At 59.3% G+C, this 27,252-nt stretch overlaps 1 protein-coding gene across 6 annotated transcripts in view; it reads right to left on the reverse strand.

The window, feature by feature from the left end:
* SIK3 (SIK family kinase 3) overlaps nt 1-27,252 on the reverse strand; it is a 280,202-nt gene continuing 252,950 nt past the window's right edge. For 2 of the 6 annotated variants that reach the window (XM_036257870.1, XM_036257869.1), the window contains 11 exons: nt 26,019-26,162; nt 22,512-22,662; nt 21,745-21,870; nt 21,388-21,473; nt 20,567-20,676; nt 19,065-19,401; nt 17,699-18,396; nt 4,779-4,942; nt 4,003-4,135; nt 3,113-3,281; nt 1-2,095 (listed from right to left, as the gene is read on the reverse strand). In XM_036257870.1, coding sequence (XP_036113763.1) covers nt 3,124-3,281; nt 4,003-4,135; nt 4,779-4,942; nt 17,699-18,396; nt 19,065-19,401; nt 20,567-20,676; nt 21,388-21,473; nt 21,745-21,870; nt 22,512-22,662; nt 26,019-26,162 — 2,107 coding nt within the window. In that variant the 3' untranslated portion in view covers nt 1-2,095; nt 3,113-3,123. Of the gene's footprint in view, nt 2,096-3,112; nt 3,282-4,002; nt 4,136-4,778; nt 4,943-17,698; nt 18,577-19,064; nt 19,402-20,566; nt 20,677-21,387; nt 21,474-21,744; nt 21,871-22,511; nt 22,663-26,018; nt 26,163-27,252 lie in introns of all 6 variants that reach the window. The other 4 variants (XM_036257868.1, XM_036257866.1, XM_036257871.1 and 1 more) reach the window with 3 other exon arrangements.

Below are 27,252 nucleotides of genomic sequence, written 5' to 3' on the forward strand. Positions count from 1 at the left end.
TCAAGCCCCCGCTCCTGTGGCCAGTCTCCGTCGCCACCGCCTGGATGCCTCTCCCAAGACTGGGAACCACAAGCGAACCATGCGTCAGCATGAGACGGCAATCGGTCTTTTATTTCCACAATCCCCTGCTGTCCAATTAAGTTACTAAGCTGTCAGTGCCCACGAAAAGGGGCTCAAGGTCTTACCGCAACTTGGTCTGGAGATGTTTTAAATCCTTTTTTAGTTCAACATAAATGAAAAAGAAAAAAATACTTCTGACATTTTCAAAGAACAGAATTAAGAAAGTATATTAATATACATTCAACATATACTGCACATATGGGTTACTACAATACAAAGCAATGATTTTAAAAGTGTAGTTCGCAAGATGGCACGATTTGTAGGCCCGCTGCTGCCGTCTGGCGCCCTGGAGGGTGGCAGTCTGCTCTCCCGCCAGCCCAGCTCCATGTAAACACAGCAGGCGGGCTGGGCGGCAGGCGGGGACTGGAGGTGAAGGAGCCCAGAGAAGTCAGACAGCAGCTGTCCAGGCCCTCACGGTGGCCCCCTTCTGGTGAGTCGTTGGTGGCCCCAAGGGGAGGGTGACGGGGACCACGGAGCATGGGACACCCCGAGAAAGGCTTGCACTGCGGAGACCATCGAGGGCAGTGGCCGAGAGCTGAGCTGCCAGTACCGGAGAGAAGCCAGCGCCACGGGGACCCTTCTCTGACCGCCGACGGCCACACTGGGCGCTCACATCTTTCTGTGCGAGTTCCGGATGAAAGACCAGTAGGGACCGGGGGCATTTACTCTCCTTCCCCAGAAAAGCAGGATCACGAGCCAGAATATTTAACATCCCTTTTGTTTTGAAGATCGAAGGAGACAGCCAGACCCTCTGTCAGCCCAGCCAGCACACGGACTCTGGCTCTAACGTGAAGAAAACAAAGACGATGACACAAACACCACCGCGCGCTGCGGCGACGGCCCGCCTGCACTGCACGGGGAGGGCTGGCCACGGCCGCGGCGTCTGCAGAAAGTACTCTGAACAAAAGGTGCAAGTCACAGTTCAAATAGAACAGAATCTGGTTAAACATTTCTCTTTTAAACAAAAATTCCTTGTTTTTATTAATAATAATAATAACAATAATATCAACATTTACGAAAACAATTCCTACATGATCAAGAATTAAAATAGGGAATGAGGATGCCGGGAGGAGGAGGGCAGGCGAGGGCAGGCGGGGGCAGGCCCGACAGCCTCCGCGTCTCCTGCCTGTGACGGAGGCTGACGGGACGGTGTGGGGCAGTGCGGGGGGACGACCCTTTGTGGAGCACGACGCCAAGAAGAATGTAAGAGGCACAGAAGCACAGGTGCCCGCGGCGTGCCCGGTCCACGGGCAGAGCCAGCAGGATGGTAAGGCGACCAACTGCCCAGGTCACAAGCAGGGAGCTGAGCTCACACCGAGCCGCACGCCCACCACGGGCCCCGCCCAGCCGCAGGCTCACACTCCGGTAGGACCTTGGCTGGACCAGACCGCTTTTCAGTGGGTCCCAGCAACCAAGGGCTCCCAGGCTCCGGGCTCGGGCTTGCTCCTTTTGCTCCCCAAGGGCCAAAGGCCTCACCCCTCCCGTGCCCTCCCAGCCCTAAGCCTCCGGCAGCTGTATCCTTTGGTTTTGCTCCTGGAGGAGCAATGCAGAGCACTGGAGGGTACCCTCAGGATGGGGGGAGGGAGCGGCTATGGGTCCCCTGGCCTCTGTACTCTGCTCTGCTCTTCGTTCTCAAAAGAGAAAAAAAGAAAGAGAAGCAAAGTAAAAAAAAAGAAAGACAATCACCTCCAAAAGAAAACACCAAAAACCCCAAACCAAAACCAAACCAAACCACCAACTGAAATACACCGAATACACTTTCACAAGAGGTGGCGACCGTGACTTCCTGTTTATTTCCTCGGTGACCTGGTCGTACAAGCAGACGGGCTCTGTCCCTCGGAGCCCCAGGGACAGCACACAGTGAAGCCAACGTGGGGGAGGAGCCGGCATCTGGGGGGAGACACATGGCGACCCGGGGATGCTGCTGGGTGCTGTGGGTTCGAAGTCCACTCTTCATCCCGAGCTGTACACAAACCTGCAACAGAGCGGACACACGGCAGTCAGGGTGGACAGAGGGACTCAAATGTCCCACTGAGAACTTCTCACAAACGCAGCTGCGCAGCGTGAGCGGGACCTCTCTCTGCCGTGCGAGTCCCTGCTCAGCCCACCTTGCGGAACATTCCGGCAGCCAGGCCCCTCCCCCACCTGCCTCCAGTTTTAGAGATCTGGATTTCACAGGAACTGACCACTTGGGCTCCTTGTCTGTGTTCTCTCCCCTCTTTGAGTTCCTGCTCTTGTACGTTTTAAACTCACCGATGAGCCTGCAGACCCCAGGACCGCCTGGCCCGTTCCTCCCTCCCGACTGCACGATCTCTGGGTGCCCAGGTGGCCTGCGGGCTCCAGGCCTTGAGGAGTAAACCTCACCTTTCCACAGCTCCCTGACTGAAGGCCACCGCTGAGGGCATCTCGCAGTCACAGTGAGCAGCACAGGGACGGTGCAGCCACAACACCGGTTACGGGTGGGCTGAGCCCCCTCGGGTTTCTGGCCCGCCACACAGGCTCTGAGATGGACTTGCCGGACTCACCGAGTCTGTCCAGAGAACCAGCACGCCTGCTATGCTCGGTCAGCATCAGCCCCGCCAGGCCAGCTCACCCCTTTCTACCACTGGTTTCTGATGGCCACTGCCCGTGTCTACTTTCTGCCACTTGCAGCACAGCCTTAAAAATGACGGCTAGACAGGTTTTCTTGCGGGGCTTCAGCTGTCGGGACTGTGTCCCAGGACCACCTCCTAGGACTATGGCCACAGGCGCCCGCCCGCCCGCCCGCCCAGGCTGCACGCACGAGTCCTATCCCTTACGTGACCCCGGCCAGCACCTTCTGCTGGACGCACCGCCCACAGCCCCAGCGACGCGCGTGGTGCCTGGCAGCAGAGCGGCCGCTGCGGACCGAAGGGACAGGGGCGCGGTGGAGCCGTGGGGAAGGGCCCTCCCCCCGGACCCGGAGCTGCGCTGAGCCGAGGGGTGGGTCTGGCCCTGGCCTGGCGACACTCACTGTGGCTCCTGTCACACGCCTGCCTGCTCCATGCTGAAGGAGACCTCGGGGTGCTTGTAGCTGAGCAGCATGTCTGTCATACACGTGGACGGGTAGCGAGAGGAGCCCAGATGCTGGCTGCCATCGGTCAGGTCTGCGTGCTCGTGACCTCCTACACTGTCCCCGAATTCTGAGGACCAGAGAGAACATGTGAGAACTGCAGGGAGCTGGGGGGAGAGGGGGAGGCGGACAAAGGGAGAGAGAAGTCTGGGCCCACAGCCTGCCTCCCAGCAGGCCTCGGTGTGCTCAGGGCTGTGGTCCAGCCGGGCTCTCCTGCGTGTCTGTCTTTCGCTCTCCTTACTGTCCCCACCGTCAAGCTCCATCAACAACTGCGGAGGCGACAGACGCTGCTCCTGGGGAGACTCTCCTCCGGAAGGGAGCCGACGACGGCACAGCCCGCAGACGTGGCTGCCGGGGTGCGTGTGGGTCGGCCCAGCGCTGAGCGCCCCAGCGATGCTCACCACAGTCCAGGCACAGGCTCAGGGCCCTGCCGCCAGCAGGGGGTGGGGGGGGCTCAGGAAGGCCGGTGCCCTGCCCACGCTGCTGCACAGGCCGCCTGTGACGACACCCTCCCTTGGCTGGCCCTAAGGGGAGGCAGACACATTCCATCTGGACATAGTGACCTCTCGTCTGAACAGAAACAGCCATAAAGGAGCCCTAAACACACACAAATGGAGCTGCGATGTCCTGCCTCCTTTACGCACCCGCTTGGCGACCCAGAGGTGGGAAGGGCTGTGTCCAGACCCCTGTGGGCCCTGTGTGCCCGTGAAGTCTGTGCAGAGAGGAGCAGTCAAGGGGAGGGTGGAGCGGGCTCCAGAAACTTCTCTGGCACCCTATGCGAGGCTGCGTACCCTCGTCGTCCCCGTCGCGAAGCTGCTGGCCGCCCACGAGCGAGGCCTGACTGAGGACGGCGTCCGACATGCGGGCCGAGCTGAGCGCTCTCCCCGCCACGAGGCTCATCCCAGGCAGGTCGTCCAGCTGCACCTGCGGGCGGGCGCGCCGTGAGGACCGACCCTCCTGAGGGCGCAGGCGGGCCCCACGCCGTGCTCCCAGACCCTCCCCCACTGGGGGCGTGGGGCTCCCAGCTTCCTGACCTGCCCCAGCCCCAGGAGTCTGACTTAGGACCACACTGTCCAACACTGCCCTCGGAGAGGACGGAATGTCCCGATGCCTGTCCAACATGGGGTCACCAGCCACGTGGCTACTGAGCCCTTGAATATGACCAGAGTGACTGAGGAACCAAATTTTAAATTTCATAATGACATTTAAATCGGAATGGCTACGTGTGCCGGTTGCTACTGTGCTGACCGGTGCCGTGCCAGCCGCCCGCCGAGGAGACCACGCCTGCTGTGCACGGCGGGTGCCTGTACCGAGCACACTCAGCGTGGCTGCCGGAGGGCCCGCCGTCCTGGGCTCGCATCTGGCGGTCAAGGGAGAAGCTGACTGACAGCCTAGAGAGGAGGGGAAATGCGGAGTCGATTCTCGAGGCTCTGCGCTCAAGGACTGCCCTGGGGGCAGAGGGGCTGGGCTCTGGCTGGGGAGTCTGGGGCAGCCCACGTGGCTAAGTTCTGTGTCAAGGCTGGGATTGGCAGGACTCATTTCTGAGAAGCAGGAGGGACCAACATACATAGGCATCGTCACTGTTCTGGATCGTGTGGTGTCTCTGGAGCGTCCGGGGCCTGTAGTGCTCACTGGCCGGGGGGCGTGCCGGGTACCCCAGCCCATCGCGCTCCGGCAGCTCGGCTGCTTGTCCTGGAGAGCTCCGGTCCATGCAGTTCCCTGTGACAGATTCTGAGCACACGGCAAACAGGGTCAGCAGACCTCGAGCCTCCCAGCACAGCCAACGCCTATCAGAAAGTGCCTCGCAAGGGGCAGTGGCCAGTGGCCAGGACCACATGTGCACCACCTGCGACTCCTCAGCTAGCGGGTGACGGCGCTCAGAGGAGCCCGGGCCAGGCGTCCACCCCACAGCCCTGCGACCTGAGCCTCTTTATGGAGGGATCGTACCCCAGGGAGAAAAACCCCACACGCTGAAGGCTGACCACACTGAGTCTTCTCTTCTTTCTTCCTTTCTGTCGACTCGATAGGACTGTGTTCTCAAACCTAGATGCACGCGGAAGACACTCTCGGAGTGGCCAGGACGAGCCTGGGAGGGTGGCCTCCCTTCTGCGGTGCCGTCTCCTTCCCCGCCTTCCGTCTCAGGGCACCCAGGCCGCTGCCCTGCTCATCCAACTCCTTCCCCCCTCCTGCAGCTCCTCAGCTTCACCTTTCTGTCCCTGACCGTCTCCTTCCCCACACTTACTTGGCGACAGCATCTGCGGTCATGGCCCCCGAGACGGCCCCGGTACAGAATGACCGGACGCTCTTCTAAGCTGCGGATCCGCAGCTCCGACTATTCACCAGACGCCTTCTCTGCACTCCTAACGAACACCCAACACTTCGTGTCTAACTCCGAGCTCACCAACTCCCCCACAGCCAGCTCCTCTTCCGGAGACCCGCGTTCTCGGTGCCTGTCTCCCTGGTCTGGGTGTGAGCTCCCAGGGCCGCATTCTCGCTTCACGGCCACTCGGCCGTCCTTCTATTCCCGTCGCTTCCCCTGGAGCCTCCTGCCTCCCGCCCGGACCGCTGCGGCTGCTCCTGACACCCTCGGCCACCGCCAGAGGCCGGCCTCCCGGGAGGCTGACCTGCCACCTCACCCTCACGCCTTCCCAGCCCGTCTTCCGGTGAGTCCGCCGCACCCCTGCCCCTTGCCGTCCAGGCTCTGGTCAGACGGGACCACGGAACCCTTCCCCCCCCAATCACAACTCTGTTTGCTCTGCTGTTTGCTCTCCCCGAGAATGCTTGGTTCTCCCACTCCCACGCCTGCCCGTCCAGACCAACGCACCTCCTAGGGCCATCTCAAATGTTAACATCTTCATGAAACTTTCCCTTTTCTCCTTTGTCAGAAGGCTCGATTGAACTGATGAGTCTAACATTATTCCTGGCACCGGGTTTGTGAACTTGTCTTAACCAATCAAATTGGACTGTAAGTTCTTTGAGGACAAGAATCGTATCTTATGCATGTCTGTGAGCCCTCTGTGTCCCCGAACACTGTCCTCCACCCAGGGAGCAGCCAGCAGTCACCGCCCCAGCTGAGGTAGCACATGCTGTCAGTGTGGACCGGCGCCGGCAGCCAATGCAGCACCTGGACTGGGCTTTGGAGGGCTCGGAGGAGTGAGCGTTTCCTCTTGGCCAGGGTGGTGGAGGAGAGCACCAGGCCGCTGGAGAGAGCGCATCCTCCGGGATGCGCGTCTGGCTCCGCCCTTAAGAGCCTGGCGCCCCTTTGGTTTGGGAGTTTTCTTTGGGTGAAGTTCCTGGGCAAACCCCGGGCCATCTCCCGATGAGGCACCTGGGCGAGGCCAGGCTCCTGCAGGAGGCACAGCCCCAAGGCTAACAGCCATTCCAACAGCTCCTGGAGCGATGACAGCAGGACGCCTGCCTGAGCGGGTGGGGTCTCAGGTCTCCACCCTGAAGCGGTCTCCCTGACAACCAGGCTCTGCCTGGGCTGGGGCTGAGGTGGGGTGTGAAGGGAGGGAACTCACTGGCGTGCACACTGCTCGTGATGCGAAACCTTCCGGAGGAAAACGAGCGGAGGGGAGCTCCGCAAGGACCCCGAGGAAAGCAAGGGGACGTCTGGACGCTCCGAGCAGAGAGGGAGAGAGAGCCTGCGCCAGGCCGCTCTGTGGCATTAGATCTCTGTCCCCACCCCTCTCGGGGGCAGTCTCCGATGGCCCACGGCCCACAGAAACCACTGACAGGAAGGGGTGTGGCGATGGTATGAGGAGGCAGGACCCAGCTGCCTGGACTGTGCTGCCAAGAAGCAACACAGACAGCGGCTTGCACCTTCCCAGAGTGCTCCCTAGTCCACCTTCTCTCCTCCCAGAGTGCTCCCTGTTCCACATTCTCTCCTCCCCAGAGTGCTCCCTGGTCCACATTCTCTCCTCCCCAGAGTGCTCCCTGGTCCACATTCTCTCCTCCCAGAGTGCTCCCTGGTCCACCTTCTCTCCTCCCAGAGTGCTCCCTGGTCCACCTTCTCTCCTCCCAGAGTGCTCCCTGGTCCACCTTCTCTCCTCCCCAGAGTGCTCCCTGGTCCACCTTCTCTCCTCCCAGAGTGCTCCCTGGTCCACCTTCTCTCCTCCCAGAGTGCTCCCTGGTCCACCTTCTCTCCTCCCAGAGTGCTCCCTGGTCCACCTTCTCTCCTCCCCAGAGTGCACCCTAGTCCCACCTTCTCTCCTCCCCAGAGTGCTCCCTAGTCCCACCTTCTCTCCTCCTCAGAGTGCTCCCTAGTCCACCTTCTCTCCTCCCCAGAGTGCTCCCTAGTCCACCTTCTCTCCTCCCCAGAGTGCTCCCTAGCACCCACCTTCTCTCCTCCCCAGAGTGCTCCCTAGCACCCACCTTCTCTCCTCCCCAGAGTGCTCCCTAGTCCCACCTTCTCTCCTCCCCAGAGTGCTCCCTAGTCCACCTTCTCTCCTCCCGAGTGCTCCCTAGCACCCACCTTCTCTCCTCCCCAGAGTGCTCCCTAGCACCCACCTTCTCTCCTCCCCAGAGTGCACCCTAGTCCCACCTTCTCTCCTCCCCAGAATGCTCCCTAGTCCCACCTTCTCTCCTCCCCAGAGTGCTCCCTAGTCCACCTTCTCTCCTCCCCAGAGTGCTCCCTAGTCCACCTTCTCTCCTCCCAGAGTGCTCCCTAGTCCACCTTCTCTCCTCCCCAGAGTGCTCCCTAGTCCACCTTCTCTCCTCCCCAGTGTGCTCCCTAGTCCACCTTCTCTCCTCCCAGAGTGCTCCCTAGTCCACCTCTCTCCTCCCAGAGTGCTCCCTAGTCCACCTTCTCCCCTCCCAGAGTGCACCCTAGTCCCACCTTCTCTCCTCCCCAGAGTGCTCCCTAGTCCACCTTCTCTCCTCCCCAGAGTGCTCCCTAGTCCACCTTCTCTCCTCCCCAGAGTGCTCCCTAGTCCACCTTCTCTCCTCCCCAGAGTGCTCCCTAGTCCACCTTCTCCCCTCCCCAGAGTGCACCCTAGTCCCACCTTCTCTCCTCCCCAGAGTGCTCCCTAGTCCCACCTTCTCTCCTCCCAGAGTGCTCCCTAGTCCACCTTCTCTCCTCCCCAGAGTGCACCCTAGTCCCACCTTCTCTCCTCCCCAGAGTGCACCCTAGTCCCACCTTCTCTCCTCCCCAGAATGCTCCCTAGTCCCACCTTCTCTCCTCCCCAGAGTGCACCCTAGTCCCACCTTCTCTCCTCCCCAGAGTGCACCCTAGTCCCACCTTCTCTCCTCCCCAGAATGCTCCCTAGTCCACCTTCTCTCCTCCCCAGAGTGCACCCTAGTCCCACCTTCTCTCCTCCCCAGAGTGCTCCCTAGTCCCACCTTCTCTCCTCCCCAGAGTGCTCCCTAGTACACCTTCTCTCCTCCCCAGAGTGCTCCCTAGTCACACCTTCTCTCCTCCCCAGAGTGCTCCCTAGTCCACCTTCTCTCCTCCCCAGAGTGCTCCCTAGCACCCACCTTCTCTCCTCCCCAGAGTGCAACCTAGTCCCACCTTCTCTCCTCCCCAGAGTGCAACCTAGTCCACCTTCTCTCCTCCCCAGAGTGCTCCCTGGTCCACCTTCTCTCCTCCCCAGAGTGCTCCCTAGTCCCACCTTCTCTCCTCCCCAGAGTGCTCCCTAGTCCACCTTCTCTCCTCCCCAGAGTGCTCCCTAGTCCACCTTCTCTCCTCCCCAGAGTGCACCCTAGTCCCACCTTCTCTCCTCCCCAGAATGCTCCTTAGTCCACCTTCTCTCCTCCCCAGAGTGCACCCTAGTCCCACCTTCTCTCCTCCCCAGAATGCTCCCTAGTCCACCTTCTCTCCTCCCCAGAATGCTCCCTAGTCCACCTTCTCCCCTCCCCAGAGTGCTCCCTAGTCCACCTTCTCTCCTCCCCAGAGTGCACCCTAGTCCCACCTTCTCTCCTCCCCAGAATGCTCCCTAGTCCACCTTCTCTCCTCCCCAGAGTGCTCCCTAGTCCACCTTCTCCCCTCCCCAGAGTGCTCCCTAGTCCACCTTCTCCCCTCCCCAGAGTGCTCCCTAGTCCCACCTTCTCCCCTCCCCAGAGTGCACCCTAGTCCCACCTTCTCTCCTCCCCAGAGTGCTCCCTAGTCCCACCTTCTCTCCTCCCCAGAGTGCTCCCTAGTCCACCTTCTCTCCTCCCCAGAGTGCTCCCTAGTCCCACCTTCTCTCCTCCCCAGAGTGCTCCCTAGCACCCACCTTCTCTCCTCCCCAGAGTGCTCCCTAGCACCCACCTTCTCTCCTCCCCAGAGTGCTCCCTAGTCCACCTTCTCTCCTCCCCAGAGTGCACCCTAGTCCCACCTTCTCTCCTCCCCAGAGTGCTCCCTAGTCCCACCTTCTCTCCTCCCCAGAGTGCTCCCTAGTCCCACCTTCTCTCCTCCCCAGAATGCTCCCTAGTCCACCTTCTCTCCTCCCCAGAGTGCACCCTAGTCCCACCTTCTCTCCTCCCCAGAGTGCTCCCTAGCACCCACCTTCTCTCCTCCCCAGAGTGCTCCCTAGCACCCACCTTCTCTCCTCCCAGAGTGCTCCCTAGTCCACCTTCTCTCCTCCCCAGAGTGCTCCCTAGTCCACCTTCTCTCCTCCCCAGAGTGCTCCCTAGTCCCACCTTCTCTCCTCCCCAGAATGCTCCTTAGTCCACCTTCTCTCCTCCCCAGAGTGCAACCTAGTCCACCTTCTCTCCTCCCCAGAATGCTCCCTAGTCCACCTTCTCTCCTCCCCAGAGTGCTCCCTAGTCCCACCTTCTCTCCTCCCAGAGTGCACCCTAGTCCACCTTCTCTCCTCCCCAGAATGCTCCTTAGTCCACCTTCTCTCCTCCCCAGAGTGCACCCTAGTCCCACCTTCTCTCCTCCCCAGAGTGCTCCCTAGCACCCACCTTCTCTCCTCCCCAGAGTGCTCCCTAGCACCCACCTTCTCTCCTCCCCAGAGTGCTCCCTAGTCCACCTTCTCTCCTCCCCAGAATGCTCCCTAGTCCACCTTCTCTCCTCCCCAGAGTGCTCCCTAGTCCACCTTCTCTCCTCCCCAGAGTGCTCCCTAGTCCCACCTTCTCTCCTCCCCAGAGTGCTCCCTAGCACCCACCTTCTCTCCTCCCCAGAGTGCTCCCTAGTCCACCTTCTCTCCTCCCCAGAGTGCTCCCTAGTCCACCTTCTCTCCTCCCCAGAGTGCTCCCTAGTCCCACCTTCTCTCCTCCCCAGAGTGCACCCTAGTCCCACCTTCTCTCCTCCCCAGAGTGCTCCCTAGTCCACCTTCTCTCCTCCCCAGAGTGCTCCCTAGTCCACCTCTCTCCTCCCCAGAGTGCTCCCTAGTCCCACCTTCTCTCCTCCCCAGAATGCTCCCTAGTCCCACCTTCTCTCCTCCCCAGAGTGCACCCTAGTCCCACCTTCTCTCCTCCCCAGAATGCTCCCTAGTCCCACCTTCTCTCCTCCCCAGAATGCTCCCTAGTCCCACCTTCTCTCCTCCCCAGAATGCTCCCTAGTCCACCTTCTCTCCTCCCCAGAGTGCTCCCTAGCACCCACCTTCTCTCCTCCCCAGAATGCTCCCTAGTCCACCTTCTCTCCTCCCCAGAGTGCTCCCTAGTCCCACCTTCTCTCCTCCCCAGAGTGCTCCCTAGTCCACCTTCTCCCCTCCCCAGAGTGCTCCCTAGTCCACCTTCTCTCCTCCCCAGAGTGCTCCCTAGTCCACCTTCTCTCCTCCCCAGAGTGCTCCCTAGTCCACCTTCTCTCCTCCCCAGAGTGCACCCTAGTCCCACCTTCTCTTCTCCCCAGAATGCTCCCTAGTCCACCTTCTCTCCTCCCCAGAGTGCTCCCTAGTCCCTCCTCCCCAGAGTGCACCCTAGTCCCACCTTCTCTCCTCCCCAGAATGCTCCCTAGTCCACCTTCTCTCCTCCCCAGAGTGCTCCCTAGTCCCACCTTCTCTCCTCCCCAGAGTGCTCCCTAGCACCCACCTTCTCTCCTCCCCAGAATGCTCCCTAGTCCACCTTCTCTCCTCCCCAGAGTGCTCCCTAGTCCACCTTCTCTCCTCCCCAGAGTGCTCCCTAGTCCACCTTCTCTCCTCCCCAGAGTGCACCCTAGTCCCACCTTCTCTCCTCCCCAGAGTGCTCCCTAGTCCACCTTCTCTCCTCCCCACAGTTCCTAGTCCACCTTCTCTCCTCCCCAGAGTAGTTCCTAGCGCCCACCTTCTCTCCACTGCTGGCACCGTCTGTTCCTGGTCTCGTCCTGGGCTACAGACTGGACGCAGACCTCCTCAGTGCCCCTCCTCGCCGAGCGCCGTCTGTGGAGCGCTCTGTTCCGTTTTACAGGGCCCTTGTCCGACACGAGGAACTGGCGAAGCTCACCAAGCGTGTGAGCCCTGGTTCCCGATACGCAGTTCCCACCCCTCCTTGAGAGGCCTCTGTGTGCGTTTGATGTGTGTTCTAAGTCACCTCTCCCCCTCTTTTTTTTAAAATTTATTTTTATTTCTAATAATGAGGTTTCTCCGAACCCTTCTGCCCTGCCTCTGGGAAGGTGCCATGGCCCGGCCCTCCTTGTCCGCTGCCCACACGCTGACAGTGCCACTAGGACAGACCGGCCCCTGCTCGAGGGATGCCCACCTAGACCCGAGCCTGCCTCCTGGCGTCCCCAGCGGCCCCGCTCCTTGTCCGGGCAGCAGGGCTGCCGCAGGGGGGTGCAGTGGGTGCTGGGGTTCGGGCCCCATGGGAGCGCAGCACAGACTGCTGGCCCCACACCCCTCAGAGACGTCCGTTCTGAGCCAGGTGACAGCCAGAGAAACGAATCTGATCACAGAACCTGCTTCTACAGTTACGGATGCACTGTCCCCACACAGAGTGGGCAGACGAGTCAACGAAGCGCTCCTTTCCGGAGAAGCAGCCTCTGGTCCAGGAGCACAGTCCCGTCACACACTAGGCGGAGCAGGAGCTGGCAACACGGGGCTCTGTCTCTGAAGCCTGCAGGGCCGGCACCGCCGCTGGGCAGACCCACTCGAAGGTGCAAGATGGGGGCGCAGAGGAGACAATGGCAGGCGGAGGGATCAGAAACCGTGGTCGGGACCTAGCTCCACGCCCACGGAATGTGCGGTGCTGGTAAGCTGTTTGGTCTCAGTCAGTTTTTCTCTCTCGAGAACGACAGCTGTTTGGCGCTCAAGAGAGAACACACGTGAAGAGGTCGGTAACAAAGCGTAAAGGACACACAAGTGAAGTCTGATGCTCAGTAAGAACGTGGTGTCCGGAGTCTGGAAGTCCTTTGTGACATTCTGAGAGGAGACCTACTGACCGGTTAGGGGTGGGTCAAGGGGTACACGGGTGCCCCACTGGCAGGCTCCCAGAGGATGAGAAGTGACGGGGGGACTCCAAGCACAGCCTCCTGAGGCGTCTGCGAGTGGCCGAGGGCGCCGAGCGCGGCATGGACACGGACTGCACAAGGACAGAGCACAAAGGGACACAGCGCACACCAGGTCGGGGAACTCGGGGCGGCTTGCACAACCTTCTTTTGAATCTGTCACTGTCGACTTGTCCTTCCTCACTCACTGTGTTGCAAGAAGAAGACGAGAGAAATGACATGTGTGCGTGTGCTCCTTAGAGGTTCTGCGGGGTGAGCCCTCCGAGCCTGTCATTTCCCTGAGGCCCGGCCCACGGACACTGGTGAGGCCAATTTGGCTCAGAGCAGAGGATGTGGTTTTAATTTTGTTTTTTATCCTCACTCGAGGACATTTTTCCATTTTTTTGTTCAGACAGAGTAGAAGGGAGAGAGAGGAAGAGAGAGAGAGAGAAACAGCGACGTGAAAGGGACATATCGAGTGGCTGCCACCTACACAGCCCAACCAGGGCCGGGGACAAACTGCAATCAAGGTACATGCCCTCAGCAGGAACCGAACCCGGGTCTCTCTGGACCACAGGCCGACACTCTAACCGCTGAGCCAAACTGGCCAGGGCAGCATGTGGTTTTCTTTGAGAGTTTAAGTGAGTTAAGTGACCTCGCTGTGTGAACTGGCCATCCACTTACTTGCAAAGTAAAGAAGAAATCATGTACAGAAGACAAGTCGTAATCCCATCTCTGGAGGGGCAGCCGGCAGCACGGAGCACGCCCGGCCAGAGGCGCCTACACGCCGCAGACAAGCCTTCCCGTGCTGCCTGCCCCGCCCCGGGCGCACCTGGCCTCACGCTGACCACAGCGGACAGCCGTGGAGACCCGGTGACCACACCCCGCTGTGATGCTCCCGGCTGACGCAGGGGCCCGTGCTGCCTGCCCCGCCCGGGCGCACCTGGCCTCACGCTGACCACAGTGGACAGCCGTGGAGACCCGGTGACCACACCCCGCTGTGATGCTCCCGGCTGACGCAGGGGCCCGTGCTGCCTGCCCCGCCCGGGCGCACCTGGCCTCACGCTGACCACAGCGGACAGCCGTGGAGACCCGGTGACCACACCCCGCTGTGATGCTCCCGGCTGACGCAGGGGCCGTGCGCCTACCCCTGAGACACTCACAGATCTCAGCGGTCTGCCTGCGGTCCACACGCACCTGCCGCAGGCCCCGACCCAGCCGCCCCGCAGTCTCGTTGCACTTGCTCTCCCGTGGAGACGAGAGGCAGTGTGGGGACCCGCAGGTGACCGCACAGAGGTGAAGTGTCACGGAAGGAAACAGCCAGCACCCTCCGTCCAGACAGAAGCAGGTCGAGGGTGAGCCTACCCTGCTCGCCTGCAGGTGGTGGCGGGGTCACAACCCTTTCTCGACAAAGGACAGCAGATTCTTGGCAATGGGAAGCCGGGAGCTCTCAAGTTTTTAAAACAACAGAAAAAACCGTGTCAGGGTGAAGCAGGGAGACTGTGGAGTCTCAGTTCCTGTTGTAAAAGGGATCACATCCATCCCAGGGTGGTCATGAAAAGAAATGAGTTAAAAGCACCACACCTGGAGCAGACCAACCGCAAACATTAATTCCATTCTCCGTCTCTCGGGGGCATTGAGCTTACCACCCCTGACTCACAGAGGGAGGGAGAGGCCCCGCAGCCATGGGCGCAGAGTGATCGCCTAGGGTAAGAGCGAGCGGGTCCCAGAATACGAGACCATTGTAAACAGACACACCTGTCCAGAGGGACTTTAACTCCTGAGCAGCACTGGGTTCCTGAGACCATTAGCTTCCCTAGTGCATTATTTTACGACACTGGATTCTAAACACAGTAATAATCGGTGGCTTTAGTTGTTAAAGATAAATGTGTGTGGCTCCAAAAGTCACAAACTGGGAGATGTTAGAAAAAGGTGAAGAGCATTCAAGCAAAAAGAGGCACAGTCTGTAGAGAAGAATTCGGAGTCAACGGGGTAGAGAGAAGGAAGGAAGCTCCTGGGAGACACTGGCAGGAGCCAAGACCGCAGCTCTGGCAAAGCCCAAACCACCGAAGATCAGAAAACAGCTCGTACGACAAAGAGGACTCGGGGGAAAGACACCTGCAAAGCGGATGACAAGCAACAAGGCCGGGGGAGTTGAGCTGAAACCTTCAGCAATGTTTGTGGGGTGGCGGGAGAGATGGTGGCGGTGCGAGCCCTGGCAGGTTTGGCTCAGCGGTTAGAGCGTCAGCCTGGGGACCAGGGAGACCCGGTTCGGTTCCTGCTAAGGGCACGTGCCTCAGTTGCGGTTTGTCCGGTTGGGGCTGTGTGGGCGTCTCTCTCACATCAATGTTTCTATCTCTCTCTTCCTCCCTCTCTCCCTCCCGCTCTATCTGAAGATAAACACAAAAGTGTCCTCGGGTGAGGATAAAAAAAAAAGAAAAGAAAAGAGAGATGGTGTGAGAAGGTGGGGAGCAGGAGGCGGAGGAGACAGGCGACGACAGTGCTGCGCCAGGAAGTAGCAGAGGCCTGCGGAGGAACCAGGGAGTTCAGGCCTTTGATGTACAGGAGGGGCCTGGCTGCCCTGCGGACAGACTGGCACTGACTCAGCTGGCAGCAGAGCTGCGTGAACGCCCCCACCCCCGCAGCTGGGTCTCAGTCCTCCTCCAGGTCGCAGAGAGCCTCCGCCCTGAGCTTCTGCGAACACCTCACGTACACGACTCTTCCGAGCATCCACGCCCGCCTGTCCTGCCCCCGACACCTGAGACGTACCCACTGGTCTTTCCCCATGCTTCTCGCCCAGGCCAGATGGCCTCCACCCAGCTCCTCCGGGAGAGACGTGCCCCCCGGAACTCCCACGTGTCCCTTTAGCACTAAGCAGACAGACCAGCAAGCCCACGGAGCGGTCTCCTGACGACGATGGGGCACAGGTGAGCTCAAGCCCCCCAGCTGTCTGCACAGGGGTCAGACCAGGGGAAACGAGAACTCAGAGAGAAGTGTTTGAACAGAACATCTCGAAAGGCGTTTCAGTGCGTGGACGCCCAGGGTGGGGTGGGCTGCACAGGCTGCCCAGCGTGCTCTCCCCCAGGAGCCGCACACACCAAGGACATGCTCAGGATGTACCTGCTGCAGTGGCCTGAATGCCCCCTGGCTTCAGACGCCACTTACTGGCTGCTGACCGTGGGGCAAAGTACTTAATCTGTGCCTCAGCTGTCTCCCTGATAGAACGAGGATAATTGGGAGTCATTACCACACTGGGTTGCTGGGAGGATTAAGTGAGTTTATATACAATAGCACTTGCTGCCTCTACAGAAAAACTCCTCTCGCACACTTGGAGCGAAAGCTCGGTCTACACAGGGAGCCTTCCCCCAGCACCCCCACCCTGCCAGCTGACATCTGCTGTCACCTCTCTTCCGATCTTGGTTCTGCCCCCAATATGAACCCAGAAAAATCAAATCCCTTCTTCCACCCGACAGGCAGAGTAATTCCCCTGAGAGTAAACGTCCCCAGGTAGGTCAGCCATTCCCCTCTGACCTGGCTCTGAAACCTCCCACCATCCTAAAATACAGCCGCCACAGGTGGACACGGCACCCCCGCGGGGCACCCCCGAGCGGCGGCACCCGCTGCTCGAAGGCCCAGGACTGACCGCCCTCACCGCAGGGAGCACGCCGGAAGGAACCAGGCCTCCTCACATGGTGCAGGGAGCAGGGCGCCCCTGCCCTGGGCGTGGGACCCAGCTCCCCAAGGAGCTGAACTGTGTGCTGATGCTCAAGGGCAGAGCAGGAGAGGCAGGTAGCTCCAAGAAGGGCAGGATGTAAGAATTGCCCAGCTCGGGGTCGTCTAGTTTATGGACACTCATTGCCCACGATTGCGACGCGCGTGGACACCAGTCCAGACTTTGTTTCGGATGAACGTCATGATGCGAATGGAGCGATGCTTTCTGAGCACGACCTGCTGGCGGCAGTACCACTCCCTCAGGACAAAAGGGATGCGCTCGCTCATCACAAAGAACACAAATGAGACAGACACCAGGGGGCCCGATGCTGCAGACGTCTGCAGCTAGGTTCTTTTTCTTCTTTATCCTCACCCGAGGACATTTTCCCATTTTTGTTCAGATAGAGTGGGAGGGAGAGAGAGAGAGAGAGAAACATTGATGTGAGAGAGACACATCGAGTGGCTGCCACCCACACGACCCAACCAGGGCCAAGGACAAACTGCAGGGCCGAAGTACATGCCCTTAGCGGGAACCGAACCCAGGTCTCTCTGGACCGCAGGCCGACGCTCTATCCGCTGAGCCAAACCGGCCAGGGCTGAACCCAGGTTCTTAACAGAGTGATCAGAACGCCTCACAGGCACACCACACATTCGGGACGCACCTCTCCCGCATGCCCGCACGCGCGCACACACACGCACAGACGCGCGCACACGCGTGTTAATCTTTCCAAATGCCCCACGAAGCCCCGCTGCCCTGCTCCGCAGGTGAGGAGACCCCAGGGTTGTGACAGGCCAGTGCGTCGGTGACAGAGCCCATCCAGGGCCGATGCTCTGACTTCAGTACGATGCTATTCATACTAAATCATTATTTCCTTGCCACTCAGTGACTTTTTTTATTGTAGAAGTTAAAGTTGGCTAGTTTGAAAAAAGTCAAGAAATTCTGGAAGCTAAAAAATAAGGTATGAACTTGCGAAATAGAATATCTTACTGATTGTACTAATTGTTAATTTTCACTTTTTAAAAAAAATCCTCACCTGAGGATTTTTTTCTATTTATATTCAGACAGAGTGGGAAGGAGAGAAACATCGACTGGTTGCGTCCTGCGCAACCATGATCAGGGCTGGGGATGAACTGCAACCAAAGTATGTGCCCTTGGCTGGAATCGAACCCATAACTCACTGGTCCTCAGGCCGACGCTCTACTGTTGAGCCAAACTGGCTAGGGCTCTAATTGTTAATTTCCTATCACTATCTTTTAATTTTGAAAATAGACCCCTTACCGACCCATACCCACTCCCCACAGGCTTCTCCCTCACACGGTCCGGGGGGTCCTGGGGTCGTCTCTGGAACGGTCTCTCGAAGGAACGCAGAGTACCAGTGGGGAGAGATAACATCACTCAGCTGACTGAACTGGAGCCCAGTGGTCCAGGCCTTTTACTCTGAAGGGACGCTTACCTCGGCTGGACACCTTCTCTCTACTGAATGCAGCAGCTGGCTGACGCCGGTAGGGATGCAGCCCCAACTCCTGTGCGTGGCTCACAGTTCCCAGCAAAGATTCGGGGTCCCCAGGTCCGCCAGTGCTCAAGAGCAGGGGGCTGTCCGGACAGCCTTTGGCCAGCGCCCTGGAGCCCTTCCTGTCCGGAAAGCCCCCCTTGGGCCCCTCGCACGAGCACTCCTCTTCCATGCTCTCCGGGGGCAGGAGTGCCGGCGGCGCGGCGTAACCGTGGGTCGGGCTGGGCGAGGAGACCTGTGAGATACATTCTTGCGCTCTGATCTGCAGGAGATGCTGGGGGCTGTGGTGGTGATAGGAGTCAGCATTCTGATACGGTAGAGCCTGGTGCTCCGTCATACTCTGTCCCCCAAGACCGGGAGCCAGACTCCCTGCATCCCCCTGGTTCATGTGCCTGAGCAACTCTCGGTACTCCTGCTGTTGCTGCTGCTGCTGCTGCTGCTGCTGCTGCTGCCTTTTAATGAGCTGCGCGAACTCTGCCGGCGGCAGCCGCATGTCCGAGTGGCCGGTGAGCGAGTGCCGGGGGGACAGCAGTCCTTGGAGGATGTGGGGCACCTGCTGGTGTCTGGTGTAGTCTGGCGGCGTGGGGGACAGCAGGGCCTGCTGCAGGGCTGACGTGGTGTAGGGAGATGGCTGATGTGCGCTGGGAGGGAAGGTGGGGAGCTGGTCAAGCGGAGGGACTTTCAGGGCTTGGGTTGGAGGGAACCCCACTCCTGGTGAAGGGCTGTAGCTGCTGGGGGAACCCCGGGACTGGTCCGAAAACAGGTGGGGGTGTAAATGCGCCTGGTCGTAGTTAGCAGGGGAGAACCGATCCACGTTCAAGCTGCAGACACAAAAGGTAGTGAGTGCCGGCACCCCCAGAGGCGGCGCATCGCCTCGCTCCCCTGCGCCCCACCCAGCACCATCCGGGGACCAGGGCCCTGTGTGTAGGCCCCGCTCCAGGATGGAGGGAGCAACTCTCTGCCACCCTGGCTGGAGCTACCCGGAAGCACCAAGGTCTCGGACTCGAGCGGCAGGGAGGGAAGGAGCCTTCAGAACAGACAGGGAAGCTGGCACTTCGCAGACTTCTCTAACAGGCACTCTCCTCTTTGCAGACAAATAGTGAGACAGCTTCGGCAGCCTCCTCCCTCGTCTCAGTAGCGTTCTGATCCCCTAGCTGGTCAACAGAGAGGTCCCAAGCTCCCCCCACCCCCCGATTAGAAAGGGCGGACTGAGCACAGCCCAGTCGGACCCGCTCTTCTTCCCTCCCCCCCTCGAGCCCTGCTAAGGGCTCCCTCCCTCCTAGCTGGCGGGGGCTGCAGGTGGCCGTACCTGTGGGCCTCGGCACTGTCAGCGCTCAGCTGCTTGGACAAGGGCCGGTGCCCGTAGCTGAGGGTGGCCATCAGGTTGGCACGGTGCTGCATCTGAATCTGACTGGCGCTGGGGCTGATGGAGGCGCCTCGCCCCGCGGAGCCCGCAGCGGTCCCCGGCATGTTGCTCAGCATGTCGACGGGCTCCTGTACGCGGATGGTCACCTGCGGTGACTGGGCCGGCTGCTGGATGCCCAAGCAGGTGAGGGTCACGCTGGGAGGAGGAGAGCAGCTCTCGGGCTGCTGGAAGATGGCACTGCGGGGGGGCAAGCCCTGGAGCTGAGGCGGAGACGCAGCACCTGGGGAGAAGGAGTCTCGGGGTGACCACCGTCCAGGCGGCTGCTAGCTGCCAAGTGACGGGCACCACTGAGGACACCGCACAGCAAGCCACCCAGAGCCATGCCCTTGCCCTTCGGAGTGCTTGGGGCTCGTGTGAGGGCTGGTTCCAAGGGACGCTGGCCCCACCCTGGCACCCCAGGTCAGGGGGCGCCGGGACTTGTCTCCAGTAAGCTGCTCCGACAGTGGGGCCATGGACCCCTCCGGGCAGCGCTGATTCGGAGCAGCGTGTCTCAGACTCTGACATGCATGCCAAGGGCCTGGGTCTCACTTAAATGCAGACTCTGAGGCAGCAGGTCTGGGATGGGACCTGAGAGTGTCTTTCATGCTGGTATTGCTGGTCAGGGAACCCACTCTGAGTATAAGACTAGAGACTGATCAGACTCTTCAGGGGATCCAGATCATCCAGGAGATGACCAATTTTTGGAATACTCAATCCTCACAGGGCTGGTCTCCAAAGACCCTTCTCACTGGGGTGTGCTCATCTTCACCCCGCCCAACTCCGAAGAGGGAGCGCACGGCGGAGACTCAGAGGCACGGCAAGGAGCTCGGTAGCAGCTTTTATTTGGTAGAGTTGCAGGGTGTTTTATTAAAAACATTAACAGGGCCCGGCCAGTGTGGCTCAGTGGTTGAGTGTTGACCCTACACCAAGAGGTCGCCAGTTCAATTCCCAGTCAGGGCACAAGCCCAGGTTGTGGGCCTGATCCCCAGTGGGGGGCGTGCAGGAGGCGGCCAATCAATGTTCTCTCTCATCTATGTTTCCATCTCTCTCTCTCCCTCTCCCTTCTTCTAATATATTAATAAAGAAAAAATAATTAAAAAAGAAAAAACAACAAAATGAAACATGAACAGGTGACCTTTACTGAGAACTGCTTAGTGCAGAGACCTGCAGTGCACCTGCTCCTTCATCATCTCGCTCAGGATCCCTGTTCTACATGGAGAAGCTGAGGTCAACTGGAACCGAGTAACCTCTCTGAGGCTTCACACGGTCCTGGGGTCGTCTGGGGACAGGATTCAAACCAATCAGCCTGGCTCGAGCCCACACCCTTGACCACCAGACCCACTGCTGTGGCCCTCACACCTGTGCCGCGTGGGCCCGTGGCTCCCGGGCTGGCGCCCTGCACTCACCGTGGGGCTGGGCCATGGCGCCGCCCATCGGGGGCGGGCTGCTGCTGGGCTGCCTGAAGAGATGGTTGTTCGGGTGGTTGGGCGGTGGGCTTGAAGGCTGAATCCTTAACCTTAAAAAACAACAAAACCAGGTAAGTACAGTTCCTGAGGTGACACTATAACCTGGAAGTTAGCTTCAGCCATATGAGGTATATAAGCAGAAACTTTTTGGGGGGTTAATCCTCGCCTGAGGATATTTTTTCCATTGATTTATCTTAGCGAGAGTCGAAGGGAGAGAAGGAGAGGGGGGAGAGAGACATCGATGTGAGAGACATATGTATTGGTTGCCTCCTGTACACACCCCGACCGGGGCTGGGGATTGAACCTGCAACCCAGGTACATGCCCTTGACTGGGAATCAAGCCCATGACCCTTCAGCACATGGGCTGATGCTCTAACCACTGAGACACAAGAGCCAGGGCTATTTTCTTAGTTTTGATTAAGTCTCCAGGCTACAAAAACATACATAAACCACCCACCACATATTATTTTCAAACCTATTCGTATATGATTTTACCAGACCCCCCAAAGAGGAGAGGTCACGGTGGGCCTGGCCCTGGCCTCCTGTACTAGACACTGGATGGCTCTGCTCACAGGCCACGGAAATGAGCGGCACGGGCGTCCGGGGTCCAAGGAGGCAGCCGAAATTTACATCAGTCTCTGCTCTCCAAACTGCTTCCCAAGACGGAAGCTGGAGTCAGTCAGAATCTCCCCCATGAGTCAGACCAAGGGCACCAAGCTACAGAGACAATGGCTTAGGCGTGAAACACAGTGGCTCATTACCTCTGGAGCTGGTGGGTGAGGAGGGCGGGCTGACTGTCACATGCAGCCTGCAGAGGTGGAGAGGGCTGAGGAGGGCAGACGGAATCCTGAAACACACAGGGAATCACTGAGCCTGGGATCGACACCAGCTATTCTCAGGAAGGAGACAAAGAACCATCTGTAACTGAGACTTATGCTTTTGTTGTTCATCAAAAAGTTTGATTACCTTTACCCAAACACGTCAACCATAAACATCACCTAAGTCCACCTCGCCCGCACGATCTCCTAAAACCCGCAGGCAGGCACCCGCGCAAAGTGCACCGCTGGAGCGCGCGGCGCGGGGCAGGCACCGCTCGAGCGCCCGGCGTGGCGGCTGACCTGCATCTGCTGTTGCAGAACCTGCTGGTGCTGCTCCTGCTGGTACAGCAGGTGCTGCTGCTGAGTCTGCTCCAGGGCCCGCTCGTCCATCTGCGCCCCATACAGCTTCTGCAGCTGCTCACACTCCTGAAGGGAAAGCAGTTCACACAGGGGATGCAGCCAGCCCCCAGTCATGTCAGCAGGGCGGATCTGCCCCAAGGCCTCGCGGACAGAAAGCCGCAAGAGAACAGTGTCCCTGAGGAGCACCCACCCACGGACACAGGTGTTTGTGTGCCGATCTGGTCACACTGTTCCGCACGGACTAACGGAAAACACCAGGACGGGCTGTGTGCCAGTGGAGTGTCCGGTGTGAGGTCTGCGCCAAGAACACGCACCCGAAGCCTGGCCGTCAGGAAGGCAGGAAGGAGGCTGGCCCTTTCAGAAGCCGGACCCCCCCCGCCCCCCCCAGCACCGCTCCCTGCCAACTGCAGCAACGCCAGGCAGCGACCGTGCAGGGCAAGTGCCCACCAGACCCGGTGCCCGCTCCGAGAGGGATGCCAGGGCTGCTCACTCCCTTCCCTGGGCCTTCCCACTGAACCCCAGGCCCAGAGCCGCCTCTCTCGTGAGCTGCAGAGGCAGGAGGAGCACAGCCCCGCACGGGCAAGCGAGTCTGACCCGGGAAAGCGCACGCAGGCGAACGAAGAGCACCTGGGAAGCCGCAGCTCGCTGCGGGAGGGGAGGGGTCTGCACCCCGCTCCTCCAGACATGCCCGCCACCTCCTGCATTACCTGCTGCAACTGCTTGATGCTGCTGTTGTTGCCCAGCCTCTCCAGGTGAGCTTTGAAGGCCTGGATGCTTGCGGCCCCATCTGAGAACCGGCGCACAGGGGAGAAGCGCTCGGTAGGGAGGTGCAGGGTGTTGGAGTCCTTGTAGGTGGAGCTGAACACACGGGAAGAGAAGGTCAGGGTAGGACTCGGTTCGGACAAACCACCTGGACCACAGTTCCACTTGAGCAGCGGACGGCTGCTGCCCTGCGGCCTCCCGGAGCTGGCACCGCCCAGCCTGCCTTCCTCTCAGGGGCTCCAGGTGCCCGCCTTCCACTTCCTCTTACCTTGGGTGGGCTTCGTGTCCAAGCCCAGGGAGGCCCTGTCCTGGGACAACTGCACCCAGTCCTCATAAATGCCCTAGCAGGAGAGAAGAGCTTCTAGGGACCCCTCAGGCCGAGCTGCAGGAGGACTCTTATCACCACGCCTGTCTAGTGCCTCGAGAAACCCGCCTCGCTGTCCCGCAGTCCCTGGGCATAAGCTCTGTGCGACCGGAAGGAGACGGCAGCCAGCTTGGTGGCATCGTTTGGCCTGGCGCCCACAGGTTCTGGCTAGAAAGTGGAAGGCAGTGGGGACTTCCGATCCCCAGATGGAGACAGTGCTTTTTTAAAAATTTGTTTTAGAGAGAGAAGACAGGAGAGGGAGAGAGACAGAAACATCGATGAGAGAGAACATCGACTGGCCGCCTCCTGCACGCCCCCCACTGGGGATCAGGCCCACAACCTGGGCATGTGCCCTGACCGGGAATCAAACCAGAGACCTCTTGGTGCAGGGTCGACGCTCAACCACTGAGCGACCGGCCGAGCAAGACAGCACATTCTTAAGGAATATGGGTCACAAGACCCTGCACACACCTGGCCAACGCCAATGAGGCTAGCTACCACGACAGGGCTTCTCTGCTGACAGAGAGCAGCACTGGTGACAAGGACGCCTGCGACGGGCCGTGGCGAACAGCTCCGCTCGTCACCTACTCAGGAGGAGGTCTTAGGGCTGAGCAGACACAGGCTGCAGACAGCTGAAGAAAGATCTGGGCTCACACCCAGGGCAGCTGCTATCACACTGAGCTTTGGGCAAGACAATGCGCCCGTGCCAGGTCCTCGTTCTGGACTGAAGCCGAACCGAGGCCAGGAAACAGGTTAACACGCGAGTTCAGTTACAAGGCCTGGGGAGGGTCTGATGGCCGTGCTGGCAGCAGACGGAAGCCGTCCCCCGATGACTCCCGTTTCAGACCCACCGACACCTGCCAGTCGTGAGTCCATGAAACGGGCATGAACGAGCATCTGTTTCAGTAACACAAAAGACAAGTGATCTTGGCAAACACGCCCCAGAAACGGTGGTCGTGAGGGCTGCTCTCAGGCACGTCCTCCACTGCTGATCTGTTTTGACTTCAGGTGTTTGGAGCTAAAGCAAGCAAACACTACTTTCTCCTAAATCTGATTCTCACACTTCCATGTTTTCTGATCGTGGCCACATCGCTGACTCGCTCAGAAAGCTGCTCCGCGGGCCGTGAGCACCGTCTGCTGCGGGACACGCTCCTCCCCGTCGGAGCCCCTCGGTCCAGGGCGCCCGCGCTCTTCCAGCCCAGCACCCAGGTCACCCAGCACAGCCACTTCTGGGGACAGTTCTGATGTCGTTGCTCATTTTGGAAGCATGAATAATATCAACTGTGTTTTATTTTTATCAACAATCATGTTCAAACTCAAGACAGTTTCCCATCAGGCTAATGCTGCCACTACACTTCTCAAAAAGAATCAGTTCCCCACCTAGATAATATCCATCTTGTGTTAGGTTTTTTAAAAGAATTAGACTTAAGAACATTTTAAAGTACATACTTCCGAAATTAGAAAGGTCGATCAGACTTTTGTCCTCTTTTGTCTCAATATTAGTTTTCATCTCTTACACCCCAGAAGAAAATATATACATGTTGTTCCTGAGTCGTCTCCTCCAGGAAAATAAAAGAAAGCAGTGCTCCATCTGGGCCACCACTGAAGTGTTCCACGGCCTTGGAAAATGTCCATTTTCCCCTGAAGACAATTTCGGCCTCCGTGTCGCCCTATTTCCACAGGAGCCCCAGCGAGACATGTCCGGCACTCTGCCCCATAGAGCACCTCTCCATCCGGACCGGCTCGCGCCGGGGAGAGCAGACAGCAGGCAAGGCCTGACAGTGACCGCGGGCAGGTGGTCTTCCCGTAACCAATGTGAACAGGACGCGGGGTCCGTGCGAAGGCTAACCGTGGGGACTGCCCATCCTCGCTCCTCCATCCCAATTCCTCCTGAGGAACACTGCAGTTCCACAAGGGCGCCCCGGGCTGCAGCTGAGCAGGCTGTGGAGGAGGAGACAGACGCGAGAGAGCGTGGAGCTCAGAGCCATCGGAATCACGGACGTGCAGGTGGGGAGGCCGCCCTCCAGCAGTTGCTCAAAGTGCCCGATGCAGCACCTGACAGGGCCGGGCCTGAGACCGTCCTTGGAGAAGTACCCTTTCTGGGCCACCAGAGTCTATCTGAGGCTCGTCATCCGCGCTGCTCTGGACAGACCACTCCTCCTGAGGTCATGCACAGTCACTGGTGAAGCTCATCCCCCTCTGTCGCAGCTCCGCTGTGGCACAGCCAGGTCTCGGCCGTGCAGAGCTCGCCGGCCTGCTGAGCCCCGATGCCACCCGGTGACCAGTCACAACAAGACACTGTAGGCTTGCCAGTGTGAACTGGCTGCAAGATTTAACAGCAGCAGTTACAAACTTAATTTCTTTGACATTTGACTGCTTTTCAACCTTCCCAAGTAAGAATGCTTTTCACTGTCCTCTCAAAAAGAGTAAAATGAAATTAGCTCTAGCAATTCAGGGTGGCTCTGGGGGTGTGACGCATGGGCCTGGCGACGTGCTCAGGGTGAGCACAGCGGGGTCTTCAGTCACCAAGGTGTCCACGGGACAGAACCATCTTCATCTAGTCAAGTGTTGCTCCTCTTTGCTCCAGGCTCACTTGGATTCAATTTTGTGAAGTTTTCTTGGCCAGGTATGGTTAAACTTATCTCCTCGAGGAAATCAGTGGTAAATGTGACAGAGCCCAGGAAAGCAACTTGCCGTCAGAGGGTTAGAAGAACGGAGACGCAAGCACAGCATCCGAGAGGATGTGTCTGCTCGGCCGCTCACAAAGCGATGTCTCCGTGTCTGAGCTCACTGCTCAGCGGCAGCATAAGAGAAGCTCACTCCTTCGAGGGCGATGAGCTATGAAAGGTCAAGTCTATCGACATGGCCACTGACCTCTTAAGAGAACCATGAGACAATGAGCCTGCCTATGAGGTAACAGGGAAGAAGAACCCCGCTCGCTCTGAACTGCTCAGCACGAGGAGTGAAGACGGAAGCTCAGGGTGCTCCTGGAGGCCTCGCTGCGCGTCCCCGCCACCGCGCTGCCTAGCCAGAAGGGTGCCTGTCCGATGAGCCTCAAGGAGCTTACAGAGCTCGAGTGGCTACTCACCGATGCTGATCCGGTACCAGGTGAGGGGGCCAGACCCGGGAACGGAAGGGCTGCTGTCCCAGCTGCCGCTGCAGGTCCGGTGGGATCTCGGCCGCAGGGCTGGCCATGGCCAGCGTGTGCCTCTTGGACCTATTTGCCAAGTACCTGCAAGGAGCAGGAGCACATGTCACAGTGGAAGGACAGCCAGGGTGCTCCTCAGCAAGAAGCGTCAGAAGCTAGTCTAGGCACTCGGACGGGCAGCGCCAGAGCTCAGCACGGGCTCCCTGCGGCGGGCCCGTGGGTGCGAGGGCGGGGTCCACCGCCAGCAGGAGCTGGCTCGCCACCGAGGGGCGGCACCGGGGGCCTCAGAGCAGCCAATGAAGAGAAGAGAGCAGAGTGGTTGACAAGAAGGATTTCCTCGTTTCGTTCCAGTCAACAGAAGACTTACTCCCTGCTTACTATTCTTCCTTTCCCCTCTGAATTTCAAAAAATGTAAGAGAAAATGAGCCCTAAAGATGAGCAGGGAGATATTAAGAAGGGTTCCACTTATGTCTCTGATCCTCTTCCAGGTGCTGAGACTGTCCTCACTCACGGCAAGTCTCAGAAACATCTCCCCTCAGGGACGGCGAATCGACACCTCCCTCTGCCCGTGCCCGGGAAGACAAACGGGTACTGTCCCTGGGAATCAACATTCTCTAGAGGATAAAGAAATGAAACCACATGAAAAGTTTAGAGTCAATTTTTGGGGAAAAAGGCAAGAAAACAGAAGTGTCAAGAGCTGACAGCCGACAAGCTGATGTGTTTCCCCTGAAGTCTTTCCGACCGAGCCCTGGGAGCACCGCGCACCCCCTGGCGCCCTGCGTCTGGGTAAGCCTCATCCTCACGGCCTGGGAACAGATGCGCGGTCGCCCTTTCAGGGCTGCTCCCAGGAAGAAAAGAGGTGGCTCAAGGTGAGCCCGAGACCAGAAGATGAAAGCAGACTGCTGGGCAACTGAAGCAGGGGGGCAGCTTTTCCTCATTTCTCTTCGTGGCACCAGCAGGACCCACTGCAACTTTACAGACTGTTACAGCAGACTGCAGAAACAGCAGCGTCAAGAGGAAAAGGTACCAGGTTTCTTCTCGGGGCTGAGCGGCAGAGGCAGAGGCACTGGCGCAGCGGCAGGCTCTCCTCCTCCTCCTCCAGCACCCCCCCGCCCCCCCCCCCGCCCCGGGGCCGGCCCTGTTGGGGCGCAGCTCTCACGCGGAGGACCGGCCG

Source organism: Molossus molossus, unplaced genomic scaffold (assembly GCF_014108415.1).
Source record: "Molossus molossus isolate mMolMol1 unplaced genomic scaffold, mMolMol1.p scaffold_m16_p_13, whole genome shotgun sequence".
Classification (NCBI taxonomy): domain Eukaryota; kingdom Metazoa; phylum Chordata; class Mammalia; order Chiroptera; family Molossidae; genus Molossus; species Molossus molossus.